At 38.6% G+C, this 16690-nt stretch overlaps 1 protein-coding gene and 1 pseudogene across 2 annotated transcripts in view; both read left to right on the top strand.

Annotated features, from left to right (window-relative positions):
* The window catches only part of RPF2 (ribosome production factor 2 homolog), a 44874-nt gene that overhangs the window by 2869 nt on the left and 25315 nt on the right, over nucleotides 1-16690 (top strand). The window contains exons 3-6 of the mRNA XM_082634129.1: nucleotides 277-314; nucleotides 5445-5484; nucleotides 9953-10034; nucleotides 10700-10776. Coding sequence (XP_082490255.1) covers nucleotides 277-314; nucleotides 5445-5484; nucleotides 9953-10034; nucleotides 10700-10776 — 237 coding nt within the window. The remainder of the gene's footprint in view (nucleotides 1-276; nucleotides 315-5444; nucleotides 5485-9952; nucleotides 10035-10699; nucleotides 10777-16690) is intronic.
* LOC309811419 (ubiquitin-conjugating enzyme E2 D2-like) lies at nucleotides 10792-16684 on the top strand (annotated as a pseudogene). The gene has a single exon. The product of its transcript is annotated as a ubiquitin-conjugating enzyme E2 D2-like (transcript).

Here is a 16690-nt window from a genome sequence, read left to right as displayed (position 1 = left end):
GGCTAGATGAAGCTAGAATTTAAGGAAATGAAGGGAATCATTTAAATTGGATAGAATATTGAAAGGGCATAGAAATTTTTAATTAGGAATATCCCAGCTAACAAAATTAAGCTTGTGTTGCAAGTTATAAGTGATCAAAAGGGAGCCATGCAGAAGATAGCAGAATAGGATTCAGGGACCAGGATAATCTTGTATAATGACTGTTACAATGCTTGATTTTTACCTCTGCTTTTCAGAATGTGTTTTGTTTTGAAAGCTATAAATTATGTTTTACAGTATGCACTGAAGAAACCATATGGAGTTCTGTATAAAAAGTAAGTCATGATTTCTTTTATTTCACTTATTAAATTATATTGTTTCATTATAAAAGTAACAACCAACCACTTTATGGGAGATTTAGAAAAATATTTTGGTTAAAAAATACTACAGTTCCTTACATACATAGCTATGAGTATTTTATTTTAATTTAATTTATTTATTTAAAAATATTTATTTATTTGGCTGCGCTGGGTCTTTGGTTGCGGCGTGCGGGATCTGGTTCCCTGACTAGGGATCGAACCCCGACCCCCTGCATTGGGAGCATGGAGTCTTAACCGCTGGACCACCAAGGAAGTCCTGCTATGAGTATTTTAAAATTTGTTTCTTTCCCGTCTGTGTTTTCATTTGTACTGAATATTCTTACAGAGTTGTAATCATAGCATGTATGTATTATTTTTAAATAGTAATAGACTTACAGAAAAATTACAAAAATTGTAGAGTTCCCATATACCCTCTCCCAGCATCTCTTAATGTTATAACTTCCATAACCATAATACAGTTATCAAAAGTAAGAAATGAACATTGGTACAATAATGTTAATTAAATCACAGGCTTGATTTGGTTTACGCCAGTTTTTCCTTTTTTATAAATTTATTTATTTTATTTATTTTTGTCTGTGTTGGGTCTTTGTTGCTGCGCACAGGCTTTCTCTAGTTGCAGTGAGTAGGGGCTACCCTTCGTTGCAGTGCGCGGGCTTCTTGTTACGGTGGCTTCTCTCATTGTGGAGCACAGGCTCTAGGCGCACGGGTTTCAGTAGTTGCGGCATGCGGGCTTAGTAGTTGTGGCTCACGGGCTCTAGAGCACAGGCTCAGTAGCTGCGGTGCACGGGCTTAGTTGCTCCGTGGCATGTGGGATCTTCCCGGACCAGGGCTCAAATCCATGTACCCTGCATTGGCAGATGGATTCTTAACCACTGTGCCACCAGGGAAGCCCCAGTTTTTTCATTAGTATCCTTTTTCTCTTCCAGGATCCCACATTGCGTTCAGTTGTCATGTCTCCTTAGTCTTCTCCAGTTTGTTACAGTTCCTCAATCTTTCCTTGTCTTTGATGACCTTGACACTTCTGATGAGTATTTGTCAGTTATTTTGTAAAATACCTTCAGTTTGCACTTGTCTTAAGTTTCTCATGAGTGGATTGAGATTATGCATTGTGGGCAAGAATACCACAAAAGTGATGTGCCTTTTTCAGTAAATCATACCAGGGTGTACATTATGTCTTATTACTGGTGTTGTTAACCTTGGTTAAAGTGGTGTCTGCTGGGTTTCTCCACTATAAAGTTTCTATTTTCCCCTTTGTAATTAACAGACGTTTAGAGGAGATACTTAGAGACTATGCAGATAATCCTATTTCTCCTCAAACTTTTGCGTATTCATTTTAGCATTCATCAGTGGATCTTGTCTACAACAGTGATTACTGTGGTGTTCTAGTAGTGGTTTTCGATTTCTCTCATTCCCTCTACGTTTATTAATTGGAATTCTGTAAGGAAAATCTGTCCCTTTTCCTCCATTTGTTTAATTAATTATTTATGTCAGTGTGGACTTACAGATATTTATTACGTTCTTTGGGGTTATAATCCAGTGCTGTCATGATTTATTTATTTATTTATTTTTGGGCTGCATTTGGTCTTCGTTGCTGTGTGCGGGCTTTCACTAGCTGTGGCGAGCAGGGGCTACTCTTTGTTGCAGTGCGCGGGCTTCTCATTGCGGTGCTTGTCTTTGTTGCGGAGCAGGGGCTCTAGGCTCGCGGTCTTCAGTAGTTGTGGCACGCAGGCTCAGTAGTTGTGGCACATGGGCTTAGTTGCTCTGCGGCATGTGGGATCTTCCCGGACCAGGGCTCAAACCCTTGTCCCCTGCATTGGCAGGCAGATTCTTAACCACTGCAGCACCCGGGAAGTCCTGTCATGATTTATTTTGTTGCATAAATTGTTCTCCATTTGGCCATTGGGATCTCTGTCAGGTTGGCTTTTCAATTTGGCCCCCTGTGTTTGAGCACTTCCTTTCTGGCACCACAAGATGCTCTGGGTTCATCTTGTAGTTTTCATTGCCACAGCCTTGGAATCAGCCCTGGTTCCATATATTGGAGACAGATAATTTAGAAACAGATCTATGCTCAGTTGCTACTGGAGTGTCATTGTCTCTAGGTCCTCTCAGCAGACAGAGCTTGAAAATAAATATTATGTACATTAACCTATGCATGTACGCACGTCTGTATTTGTTTATATTTATTTATGTTTTAAAAAGCCCTGAGTTGATCCTGATACTTCCTAAAAAATCATGAGTGCATACTAGTGCTTCCAATTCCAGTCAAATACCAGAGACTTCATTCCAGCCTTTCTCCGTTTTTTCTTTGTATCTTCTATCTTCTGACAGTATGAAACCTTGCTTTTGTTATAATATATTTACTTATTTGTGTAATTCTAGTAGTTTCAGAATTTCTAACCTTATAAGAAACAATTTTACTAACTAGAGTATGGAATTTATGTGCAGTTCTTTTTGTCTTTAACCTCACAATATGCAGTAAAAATATTGTTTTCCAGTGTAAGTCAGGTTAGGTTGTTTTTGTCCCTTCAGTGTGATTGATTGTGTTATTCATTTCTACTATAGTTAAGGTCATTTATTACAGTCTGTATTCTGTTTTGGGTTTTCGATCACTTACTGGTTGTTGTTTTTTAAATTTATGTATGTAAAATTTACTGTTTGTGGTGTATACTTCCGTGGGTTTTGACAAATACATTGAGTTGTGTCTGCCACTGCAGTCATGGTACAGAAACAATTTCATTATTCTGACAATTCTTTTGTGCCTTTTTCATTTGTCTTGTAAACATTTTTCTATTGATAGGTGTCCTTTAGATATTATTTTTAACGCTAGTATAATGCCTATTAAATGGTTATACTAAAATTTACTTAACTGTTCCTTAACTTGAGGAAATTTTGATTTTCTTTTTTGTTGTTGTTGTTCTTATAAATAATGCTAAAATGGCCATTTTTACACAAATGAGTTCTTCTTTTTTATTGGTTCCTACATGATATTTCTAGACGTGAGATTACTGGGTATAACTTCATGCCCAATCTAGCATATTAACAGTAGTGCTTTTTGAGAAGTTTGGCAGAGTAAAATGTACGAGTTTCATGGGTCTCTACCTACTTTTGGTTTGTTTTTTAAAATTAAGAAGTGAAAATGACATTTTGTTTAAACTTGCATTTTCCCTATGTTTCCAACAGGTCATATTTGCTTATTTGTGAATTGCTGTTAGCTGTTAATCATAAATGCTGCAGTAATTTTTCCTGGTTTGTTTGTCTTGCATCATTTTTTTAAATACATTTTTTGTTTTTTACTGATTATAAAAGTAATATATGTTTATCTTAGATAACTGGGAAAAGAGTAAATAATCACCCATAGATAAGCACTATGTATATTTGCACTATGTATATTTTCTCTTCATGAAGTTTTATATCTATATATGTTTTTCTTTGAACAAAATTGAGATCATGTGTATATGATTTTATTTCTCTTTAAATTCATAAAAATTATAAACTGTTTTATACTTTATGTACATGACTAAAAATCCAAAAATATACAGTGAAAATACAAACACACACTCTTCCCAGAACAGCCACTATCATTAGTTTCTTATATATCTTAACAGAATTTCTTTATGCATATTTAAGCAAATAAAAATACATAATCTTATTTTTCTCCCTTTTGCATGAAAGATAGCATTCTGCGTTTCTCTACCCACTGTTTCTCCATCTCCACTACTACTATTCTTGGTCCAACCCACCATTTTTTCCTTTCTCTCCTGGATTACTGTGATAGCTCCTTACTAACCCCTTCACTCTTGCTGTGCTACATTCCATCCTTACATAGCAGACAGAGCAGTCCTTTAAAAAGAACATTTGGGGCTTCCCTGGTGGTGGAGTGGTTGAGAGTCCGCCTGCTGATGCAGGGGACACGGGTTCATGCCCCGGTCCGGGAAGATCCCACATGCCGTGGAGAGGCTGGGCCCGTGAGCCATGGCCGCTGAGCCTGCACGACCGGAGCCTGTGCTCCGCAACGGGAGAGGCCACAACAGTGAGAGGCCCGCATACTGCAAAAAAAAAAAAAAAAAAAAAAAGAACATTTGGGGCTTCCCTGGTGGCACAGTGGTTAAGAATCCGTCTGCCAATGCAGGGGACATGCGTTTGAGCCCTGGTCCGGGAGGATCCCACATGCCACGGAGCAGCTGGACCTGTGTGCCACGACTACTGAGCCTGCACTCTGGAGCCCGTGAGCCACAAGTACTGAGCCCACGTGCCAGAACTACTGAAGCCTGCACACCTAGAGCCCGTGCTCTGCAACAAGAGAAGCCACCGCAATGAGAAGCCCGTGCACTGCAATGAAGAGTAGCCCCCGCTCACCGCAACTAGAGAAAGCCCGGGGAAAGCAACAAAGACCCAACGCAGCCAAAAATAAATAAATAAAATAACTAAATTAAAAAAAAAAAAAAAAAAGAACATTTGAATCCAATCATATCACTGTCTTGCCTAAAACCCCCCCAGTGCTTCCTGTTACTCTTTTAGTAACTTACGTTCCTTACCTTGACCAACAAGGCCCTACATATTCTGGGCCGAGTCTACATCTTTGACCTCATACCCCGCCGTTAACCCTTTGTTCACTAAGCTCCAGTGACATTTGTCGTCTGTTTCTTGAATAGTCTAAGCTTGTTTCCATCTCAGAATCTTTTCTTTTTCTGTTTCCTTTTCCTGGAATACTCTTAACCTCAAAACTTTTCCATGGCTAACTCCTCATTTATCAGGTCTCAGGTCAAATAATCATTTTCCATTCTTCACACTAACACAGTGCCCTATTTTATTTTTGTCACAACAGATACTACTTTTTGAAATTGTTCATTTTTCCTCTAGAATGTAAGCTCCGTGAAAGCAAGGATCTTGTTTGACGCGGTATTATGGTATCCCTAGCTCCTAGAACAGTGCCTGGCACATAATAGGCACTAAATAAATATTTGAATGAATATTCTTCTAGCTTTTTTTTTGATCATCTGAATATAAAATTATCTTAGTATTTATTGTTATGGGTGAATTACTTATTAAGATTATTAAAATTAGGGTAACTTTTTTTAATATTAGGAAAAATATTACAAGACCATTTGAGGATCAGACATCATTGGTAAGTAGAATCTTTCTGATTTAAGAAGGCATGTAAGTGATTATTCAAACTAATTTATTTAATTTAATAGTACTCCTAACTTTTGATTTTGAATTAGAAATCATCCTATGTGAGGGAATTTTGATGCAGAATGCAGGGGAAATAAGACTTTTATACTTTCAAAAAGATTACTATAGAGCTTACATTTCACTGTGAATGTTATGTATTCACTGCTTGCAAGTATATTGATAGAATTTTAAAAAATTGAATTACATTTTAAGTGCATAATTAATGGATTGTCAAAAGGAAGCTTGTTATGGATCTATTTTTATAGAGCAAGTTTGATTTAAAAAATTTTTACTTTTCTTTTTTTGAGTGTTTTTAGAACAAGAAACACTACCCAAATGATTACTAACAATTGTCATTTGCTTTACTAGAGTTAATCAAATTCCCGTTTGAGTGTGTTGACAATCAAAACTAAATGAAAAAGTCTAGTGAATGAAATCAGAAGGTAAAAGGTGGTATATAATAAATGGTGAATGATAAGTGGACTTTGAGTATGTGATGATATTAGTTTCTTACTAAAGAAAATCTTAAGGGAATATGTGGATTAAACTATTTAAGTTGACTTAAAAAAATCAGAACATGATTATGTTCTCTTGACAGGACCGCCATTGCTTGTTCTTTTAGTTAGTGAATTTAAAAGAAAAAATTTTTGAAAAGAATCTCAATAACTAATTAGAAAAGTGAAATTGAGCATCTTATCCTAATTTGGCAACTAACTGCAGTGAAAATTATATTAAAAAATATTGTCAAAATAAATAGTTTTTTTAAATAAAATTGCTTTTATCATAGTCTTGGGTTTTTCACCATCATTTTTGAAGAGATCATGAAAGTAAAAATGGAGGGTCTAACCCAGAAATCTCTCTCTTCCACACGTGACTTATCCAGGGCTGATTTTTTTTTGTGACACCAGGGTGCTTTCAGTTGAGTGACCACTTTGTAGAAGTGTTATGTTGTAGAATCTGTAGCATTCTGTACTTTTTTTTCAATCCAGTGTCAATATGACAGCTTTTCTTATACTTAAAATTGTGGCATTTCCTCTCTTTGATCTCCCACTTCCAGAGACAGAAGATATTTCATTGGCTGTAAATCTCAGACCACTAGAGCTCAGAATGGCTGTGGAAACAGTAATCATGTTGGAAATTTGGTTGAATTCCTCCTCCTGACTGCCCATCCCCCAATAGCACATTTCTTCTGCTGTAATCTTGGAACTGTGCTTTAGCACAAGAGTTAGCAAATACACCTCCTGTGGGCTAAATCCCTGTTTCTGTGAGGACCACAAGCTAAGAATGGTTTTTACGTTTTTAAAGTTTTTTTTTTTTACACCGTATAAAAAGTCTAAAATATATACTATCTAGTCTTTTGAAGATAATTTGTCTACTCTTGCTGTAGAATTTTAACAAAAAGCGGACTTTATGGAGAAGGATGACAGATGAGTACTATATATATGTGAAAGGTAGTTTATGGAAAGCTTTGGGGTGTTAACATGAGAATGTAAAAAAAATTTTTTTTTTTTTTTTTTTTGCGGTACGCGGGCTTCTCACTGCCGTGGCTCCTCCCGTTGTGGAGCACAGGCTCCGGATGCGCAGGCTCAGCAGCCATGGCTCACGGGCCCAGCCGTTCTGCGGCATGTGGGATCTTCCCAGACCGGGGCACAAACCTGTGTCCCCTGCATCGGCAGGCAGACTCTCAACCACTGCGCCACCAGGGAAGCCCCCCAATTTTTTTTTAAGAAAGGATTTTCATTGATTTGGACATTTAAAAAACATTTTTGAACACCTGCTTTGTGCCAGACACAGTGTAAGTTGCTTTCACATATGACGTGTCACGTGGCCCTTGCAGATTTTTTCAGGAAGTGTTACTGTCTTTGATTTACACATGATAAAACTAATTCTCAGAAAGGCTGACCAGATCCCATAGCAAATGGCAAAGCCAGAATTCTTGGGCTTTCTGACTCTGTATCCTCTACACAGGGAGTAGATAGGCAAGTAGGCAGTTGTTTGTTCCTATTTGCTTCTGCTTAAACACTGGAATGAATGATAACCAAACGAGGGGCCCATACCTCAGGGGGTCTTGCACTCAATAAAGAAAAGTTGAGGACTATGGTTGCTTCGAGTGTTCTTTAACATTTTTGTCATTAATTTAGGAGGCTTTTCCAACTATGCTAGAAGTAGACAAGAACACATTCAATCTAATTTTTGTGCTAAGATTGGGAATCTCAATAAACTGAATCAAAGTAGGTAGGATATAAAGTTTAGGCACTAGTGTAGAAGGAGCTGTTCAGGATTGAAACCCCATAATTGTGTTTCCATCCCTCTCAAATCTGTAATAGAAGTCAATATTTTTGAGAGCCAGATGGAGGAGATATCTCTTACTGGTAGGAACATCATAGATCTGTCAGTCAGTCCTGGCTTGGTACATAAAATGGAACTAGTCACAGCTGGGATGGTGTGGAGATTCTAGGGCAAGAATCCTGTGTGGATGAAGTTTGCAGTGAAAAGTAGTTATATGCATTGTAAACTCATGAGTACAGTTATAAACATCCAAAGGAACCATATTGATTAATTCATGTAGGTCCCTAGTATATTTGTGTGTGTCCTTTGAGTGAAGGCATTTGTTCAGCAAATGGAAAACTTGGTGTGCTATTCCAAAATAACTGCATAGCTGAAAATAAAGGGCCTTTTAAAATGTATTAACCTAGTAGTTTTCATATATTTTTAGTCTTAAACTTATATCTTTTCCCTAGGTACCCCAAATCAGAAAATTTGAAGTAAAAAGCTACAAATAAAGTCCTTTTTCTTTGTTTATTCCTATCTAGTTCATTAAGTCTTCTTTAATTTCCACTGAAAAAAAAACAGATGTACATTTTGTTTTTAGTTCAGAGGTACAATTCTTTTTTTTAAATTGAAGTGTAGTTGATTTACAATGTTGTGTTAGTTTCTGGTGTACAACAAAGTGATTCAGTTTTATATAATATTCATTTTCATATTCTTTTCCATTGTGATTTATTACAAGATATTAAATATAGTTCTGTGTGCTATACAATAGGACCTTGTTGTTTATTTTTCCAGTAACATGTTAAGAAAAACCCAAACGAACTTCTTGGCCACCCCAATATATATAGTAGATTGTATCTGCTAATCCAAACTCCTAATTTATCCCTTCCCCACCCTCTTTCTCCTTTGGTAACCATAAATTTGTTTTCTGTGCCTGTGAGTCTGTTTCTGTTTTGTAAATAAGTTCATTTGTTCCACATATAACATATATAACACATATATATCATACATATCATATGATAAGTGATATATTTTGTCTTTTTTCTGTGTGACTTCACTTAGTATGATAATCTGTAGGTCCATCCATGTTGCTGCAAATGGCACGATTTCATTCTTTTTTATGGCTGAGTAGTATTCCTTAGTATAGGTATGTATCACGTCTTTTTTATTCATTCATCTGTTGATGGACCTTTAAGTTGCTTCCATGTCTTGTCTGTTGTAAACAGGGCTGCAGTGAACATTGGGGTGCATTTGAATTATAGTTTTGTCTGGGTATATGCCCAGGAGTGGGATTGCTGGTTCATATGGCAACCCTATTTTTATTTTTTTTAAATTTTTTAAAATTTTTTGCGGTACGCGGGCCTCTCACTGTTGTGGCCTCTTGCATTGTGGAGCACAGGCTCTGGACATGCAGGCTCAGGGGCCATGGCTCACGGGCCCAGCCGCTCCGCGGCATGTGGGATCCTCCTGGACCGGGGCACGAACCCGCGTCCCCTGCATCGACAGGCGGACTCTCAACTACTGCGCCACCAGGGAAGCCGTCTATTTTTATTTTTTAAGGAACCTCCATACTGTTTTCCATAGTGGCTGCACTAACTTACATTCCCACCAACAGTGTAGGTAGGAGGGTTCCCTTTTCTCCACACCCTCTCCAGCATTTGTTACTTGTAGACTTTTTAATGGTGGCCATTCTGACTGGTGTGAGGTGGTATCTCATTGTAGTTTTAATTTGCGTTTCTCTAATAGTGATGTTGAGCATCTTCTCATGTGCCTCTTGGCCATTTGTATGTCTTCTTTGGAGAAATGTCTATTTAGGTCTTCTGCCCATTGTTTGATCAGGTTGGTTTTTTTGTTATTGAATTGTATGAGCTGTTTGTATGTTTTGGAAATTAAGCCCTTGTCAGTCTCATTGTTTGCAAATATTTTCTTGCAGTCCGTAGGTTGTCTTTTTGTTTTATTTATGTTGATCAGTTCTAGTAGTTTTTGTGTGGAGTCTTTAGGGTTTTCTATATATAGTGTCATGTCATCTGCGTATAATGACAGTTTTACCTCTTCCTTTCCAATTTGGATACCTTTTATTTCAAAGAGGTACAATTCTTAAGGTTCTTATATTTATGCATTGATTGAAGGAGATTTCTTTGGTTTTACAGGAATTTTTTTCAAAGAAGTCAGATTGTTCTTTATTCATGTTTGGCTCCCATAATAAGAAGCGACCAAATAATCTAGTAATAGGTAAATATCATTTACTTTTTAATACTTTTATTTTATAGAGTCAGTTCTGTGACTCAGATTAATTGATGGTATTGAGGATTCAGGAGTAGCCAGTTAGCACTAAACTAGTTTTTTATTTTCCTTGTGAGTGTGAATAAAATTTGTTTTTACCTACCAGTCTTCAGGTAAAGAAGGGGCATGTAAATATCACCCTACCTCAAGTTGTGGAAGTTTTTCAAATATAAAACATATATCCTAAATCAGTATTAGAGTTAGAAAAAAAGTAGCATACTTACACACACAAATTAACCCTTCCCTAATAAATACCTGTATAATGAATACATTTGAAAGTGAACCCTTGCCCTGTATTGTGTATTGAGGCTTGGGCTGACGTGCTCACTGGCTTAGGTAAAGCCCTTTACCCTCTGTGGGCCTTTATTTACTCTTCTGTAAAGTAAGGGAGTTTGGCTAAGTGATCTTTTAAGATCCTTTCCAGGTCCAAAGTTGCAACAGTACATTCTAGGTAGAGTTGAAAATTTAAGAAAGAAGAGACATGTTTGGGAGGTTTAAGGAGAAAGAAAAGAGGCAGATATTAGGACATTTTGAACACGCAGATAAGTAGGTGAATATAAGGCAGCTGTTTGGGAAGAAATAAATGGTTAAAAGAAAATGTATTTTCCTTCTAGGTCGTATGTATGACTACCACGTGCTGGATATGATTGAAGTAGGTATTGAGAAGTTTGTCTCCCTTAAAGATATTAAGGTAAGATACTGATCATAAAAATAAGCATTTTATAATGTTGCTCTTGGGCAATAGTGACATCTTGTGGTAAAGAGTAAAGATACAGTTTTGTAACTTAAATAAGAAAGAACTTTGGTTTTATTTTAGTGTGCTCTAAACTAAAAAGCACAACTTCATTTTACCTTTAAAAAGAGGGAGATGTTTACAGCGTATAACACATATGTAGGCAGTTAGACTTCAGAGTCGTTACTAACTCTTGTCTAGGCCCATAGCTGAGATGCTCTCCTCTCCCTCTGAATTATCACAGTACCCATTTTATGGAACCTCAGAAATACCACAATTTTCTTTGTTTCTTTCTTTTTTAAAAAATTGTATTTATTTATTTATTTGTTTATTTTTGGCCGTGTTGGGTCTTCGTTGCTGCACACAGGCTTTCTCTAATTGCAGCGAGCAGGGGTTCTGCTCTTCATTGCGGTGCGCGGCTTCTCATTGTGGTGGCTTCTCTTGTTGCGGAGCACGAGCTCTAGGTGCGCAAGCTTCAGTAGTTGTGGCATGTGGGCTCAGCAGTTGTGGCTCGCAGGCTCTAGAGCACAGGCTCAGTAGTTGTGGTGCGCGGGCTTAGTTGCTCTGTGGCATGTGGGATCCTCTTGGACCAGGGCTCGAACCCATATCCCCTGAATTGGCAGGCGGATTCTTAACTACTGCGCCACCAGGGAAGTCCCCACAATTTTCAAAGTGAGCCCTGTTTTAGACCTAGGAAGCTTTGGCTGATCCTACAGTATTTTGGCTGCTGGGAACCAAATTGCTAGCTCACTTTTCCCCTTGAGGACTTGCATCTTTGTGTCTCCTTTGTTTGAATGGGATTATGAAACAGAAAGGCAAGAAAACTGCCCTAATGCAGTTCCTGGATCCCAGCTGGGCTTCTGCTCCCTCAGCCCTCTGCTCCTGGCTTAATCTAGTCCATCAAATACATCATTTCACTTAAGACCTCTTAGCTACCCTCTAAGGCTGAAATTATTTTCCCTATTATATAGATTTGGTGACTGAGGCCCAGAGGAACTCCACTGGTGACCTAGAGTCATACATACAGTAAATGGTATAACCAAGATTAGGACTGAAGGGCTTTGAAAGAAAGGATATTGAAGTTTGTAATGGAAAGTTACATAATTGTTCTCAGTCTATGGGTCTTTGTATAGTTGAAAGAATTATAGCAAATATATAATCACTCCTTTCCTAGCCTCCCCTAAGAAGAGGACATGCCTTCTAGGTTTCCTGTGTGTTTGAAAAAAGGCTGTTACCAGATCCCTACTTGGTCAGCTATACCACCTTCCTCAGGTACAGGGCAGAGCAGTGAGATTGGATTTGGAGGCAGAACCCTTGGGTTTGAGGCCTTTCTTGCTCATTTAGATAGCATTTGTGACCTGACAGTCAGTTACTTCCCTGACCCACAATTGCAATCAAGTATTAAACAGGTATAACAACATCAAACGAGATAATATATGTGAAAATGCTTATCAAGGAATTTAATATATTGAAAGGTATTTTGAAAACTGTATAAACTGTGCCGCTTTATTATGGATGCCATCATTTTATGACAGTTTATTACAGGTTGTCTTTAGGGCTGTGTGTGAATCCCTGGAGATGAGCAGTACCACTGCCGTTAGCATGGTTACCAGTTAGTGGGTGTGAGCACTGGCTGATGCCTGCGTGCCAACCCCTCTGCTCTCTCCACTTCCCTTCCAAAGCAAAGGAATACCCCGTCACTGTGCAGCTTCTAAACTGAACCACAAAATCAGTATCATTTGGCAGGCGTATTCTTAACAAGAGCCATTTAAATTGAGTACTGGATCTTGTGGCTGTGTCGTGCGCGTGAGCCCCATAGGGCCAGGGAGGCACCAGCTGCCGTGTGGGGAGGAGGCCGAGGCCGCAGCTTGAGGGAGGCCCCGGCCCCTCTGCACCTGTGTATGGCAGAGCTGGTGTGAGACCAAGAGACAATCCTTCCCAGCCACTGGGATCATCAAGAGTTTTGGCCGGAACTTTGAGCACACACCGAAATAGTGAGGAGCCAGGTGAAAAGCACAGACGATGGTGCTGAAACGGATTCATAAGGAACTTAGTGATTTGGCCCGTGACCCTCCAGCACACTGTTCTGCAGGTCCAATTGGGGATGATATGTTTCACTGGCAAGCCACAATCATGGGACCTAATGACAGCCCATATCAAGGCGGTGTATTCCTTTTGACAGTTCATTTTCCTACAGACTACCCCTTCAAACCACCTAAGGTTGCATTTACAACAAGAATTTATCATCCAAATATTAACAGTAATGGCAGCATTTGTCTCGATATTCTAAGATCACAGTGTTCTCCTGCTTTAACTGTTTCTAAAGTTCTTTTATCCATTTGTTCACTGCTATGTGATCCAAACCCACATGACCCTCTAGTAGCAGAGACTGCACGGATCTATGAAACAGAGAGATAAGTACAACAGAATATCTCGGGAACAGACTCAGAAGTATGCCATGTGATGCTACCTTAAAGTCAGAATAACCTGCATTATAGCTGGAATAAACTTTAAATTACTGTTCCTTTTTTGATTTTCTTATCCGACTGCCCCCCTATCAGACCTCATCTTTTCTAATTTTAGTTTTTGTTTACCTCTCTCCACTCATTCACATGCTCATCTGAGAAGACTTAAGTCCTTCCAGCTTTGGACAGTAACTGCTTTTAGAAACTGTAGAGTAGTTACAATAGAACAGTTGCCCAAGATTCAGAATTTTTTAAAAAATAGAGTATGTGTATTATGTGGCCAGTGTCTTCACTCTAACTTGGTTATGAGACTAAAACCGTTCCTCACTGCTCTAACATGCTGAAGAATTATCTGAGGGGGAGGGAGATGGATGCTGAGTTATCACATGAAAGGAAGCAGCATTAGTCTAGCAGCATCCATTCATGTGTAAGCCTTCCACTGTTAGAGATTTGAGGTTACATGATATACTTTATGCTCGTAACTGACGTGGCTGGAAAATTTGTATTGAATTTATAGCATCAGCAGGACAGAAAATGTGATGTATTTTATGCATGTCAATAAAGGAATGACCTGTTCTTGATCTACAGAGAATGGAAATTGGAAGTCAAACACCCTTTGTATTCCAAAATAGGATCTCAAACATTTTGTAATTTTCATTCAAATTGTTAGGAGGCTTGGAGCTATTAGTTAATCTATCTTCCAGTACACTGTTTAATATAGCACTGAATAAATGATGCAAGTTGTCAATAGATGAGTGATCAACTAATAGCTCTGCTAGTAATTGATTTATTTTTCTTCAATAAAGTTGCATAAACCAGTGAGTTAGCTGCCTGGATTAATCAGTATGGGAACAATCTTTTGTAAATGCAAAGCTGTTTTTTGTATATACTGTTGGGATTTACTTCATTGTTTGACATCAAATGATGATGTAAAGTTCTAGAGAGTGAATATTTTGCCATGTTCAGTTAAAAGTGTGCAGTCTGTTACAGGCTGACACATTGATTGACCCGATTTATGCAGAATTAATAAGCTATTCAGATAATGTAGCTTTAATATGCTGCACATGATACTGACAGCCCGGGGGTTCATAGATGGACTTGGGACCCAGCAGTTTTGAAACATGTATATGGAGTTTAAGAAATTTATTTTCCAGGTGCAACCCCCATCTAACTAAATTTTTTCTTTACCTTGTAGACTTGACAGCTGAAAAAACCATAATATGGGAGTAATAATGGGTCAAAATTTACAAAATAAAGTACTGTTTTGGTGTGGGGAAAAAAATAAAAATAAATTGAATACTAAATTTTCACTCATGGAGCATATCCATAACTATAAAATTCATTAATGATGAGAATGTGCTTACATTGGCAATTCCTACATAGACTATTAGCCAGTCCCCTTCACCTTGACCCCATTATTTGGTTACAACCTCATATTTTTAGTTTGTTTTGGAGTTGCATGTTCTGTTGCACTTGCCTTCCATATTTATTTCATCTTTATTTCTACCTCCTCGGTTGTTTTTTTTTTTTGCGGTACACGGGCCTCTCACTGTTGTGGCCTCTTCCGTTGCGGAGCACAGGCTCCGGACGTGCAGGCTCAGCGGCCATGGCTCACGGGCCCAGCTGCTCCGCGGCATGTGGGATCTTCCCGGACCAGGGCACGAACCCGTGTCCCCTGCATCGGCAGGCAGACTCTCAACCACTGCACCACCAGGGAAGCCCCCTCCTCGTTTTTAAGACATCTTTACCAGGCATTTCTTTCTTACTTGCCCACTTTTATTGCCAAGCCTCATCCCTCTGTTAACTCTTAAGCAATAGGTGATTAGACGCTACCAGGAAATAGAGTGATTATTCTAGAAGCCTGTTTTCTAAGATGGCCAAAATTCTAGGGATGGTTATTCTGCAGAAAATAAGCCTAAGAAATGAGATGATTTAAAATTAAAGGTTAGTTGGGCACAGATGGAACACAGAAGAGTCATTGGGCCTGGAAGGTCTATTCAGACCCTCAATCAGACAGACAGATTTTAGGCCCATCTCCTAAGTATAGACAGTTCAGGTTCGCGCTGGAAGCAGAGAATGTCAACAAGAGTGGTCATGGTGAACAGGGAAGCAACACGTGACCTCTGGTCCAAGGGCAGAGGATGTTTGTTTGTTTGTTGTCCTGTCTCCCCCCACCCCCTCCACTTGGATAATCCTTGATTAGTGTCAGAGCAGAGATATTAGAATCAGTGGGAAGCTCAGACCGATTCTTCTTCCTCCATAAATTAACCCTTCAATTAAAGAATTTTTTCTATTTGATTTTTTCTTTCACTTTGGTAAAACAAAAATTCACATTCTTTTTGGTATAGAAAATCCAGAACTAGGGAGTTCCCTGGAGGTCCAGTGTTAGGACTCCACACTTTCACTGTCGAGGGCTTGGGTTCATTCCCTGGTGTGGAAGCTAAGATCCCACAAGCTGTGTGGTGCAGCCAAAAAAAAGAAAGAAAAGAAAATCCAGAACTAGGCAAAATATTTTTTAGAGTAGAGCTTCGATCCTGCTGAGTGAGAATTGCCCATATTTTCTGTAGCTTGTGTAACATTATATTGCTTCCCATGTGAATGTTTAGTTGGTAGTTTAGCTTTCATTTAAAAATACTGCTGGTGTGACACAGTAGGAAAGGCACATTGTTACAAATAATTCAAAGAAATTAAATTTATTTTGACTCTGAGATGTTGGCTGTTAGAGGGCTGTGTTTGTTTTGCAGCAAGTTTAGCTTTTTATTTTATTCTTTGCATAGAAAGTGATAAAAAGTAGCTTACATCATTCTTTAATCACTTATTAATTTGGCACTAAGAGGGAGTGGAATGAAAAATTATTTTTTAGTATAAAAATCTGTAAATTAAAAAATCCCCACTCTGGTTTTAAGTCTAAAATCAGTGTTCATAGGGACATCCTTGGTGGTCCAGTGGTTAAGGCTCTGCGCTTCCACTGCAGGGGGCACGGGTTCGATTCCTGGTTGGGGAGCTAAGATTCTGCATGTCACACCGTGTAGCCAAAACAAATAAAATCAGCATTCATAGACATACTTTTAGGACAGTTAAGAAAATGTGAAAATGAGTCACTGTATGTCAGCGGTCCCCAACCTTTTTGGCATCTGGGACCAGTTTCATGGAAGACAAGTTTTCCACAGATGGATGGGGGGATGGGGAATGGTTCAGGCAGTAATGCGAGTGATGGGGAGCAGCAGATGAAGCTTCACTCGCTCGCCTGCCGCTCACCTCTTGCTGTGCGGCCCGGTTCCTAACAGGCTGTGGACTGATACCAGTCCAGGGCTTGGGGACTCCTGCTATATATAGATATTGACTGCTTTAAAATCAGCATATAAACAATTTAGACTTGATAATTATATAATTACTTTTTTTTATTT

This window comes from Mesoplodon mirus (assembly GCF_964341445.2).
Source record: "Mesoplodon mirus genome assembly, chromosome: 10".
NCBI classification, from domain to species: Eukaryota; Metazoa; Chordata; class Mammalia; order Artiodactyla; family Ziphiidae; genus Mesoplodon; species Mesoplodon mirus.
The sequence above is the reverse complement of the archived record's forward strand: the minus strand, read 5'-3'. Positions and strand labels throughout refer to the sequence as shown.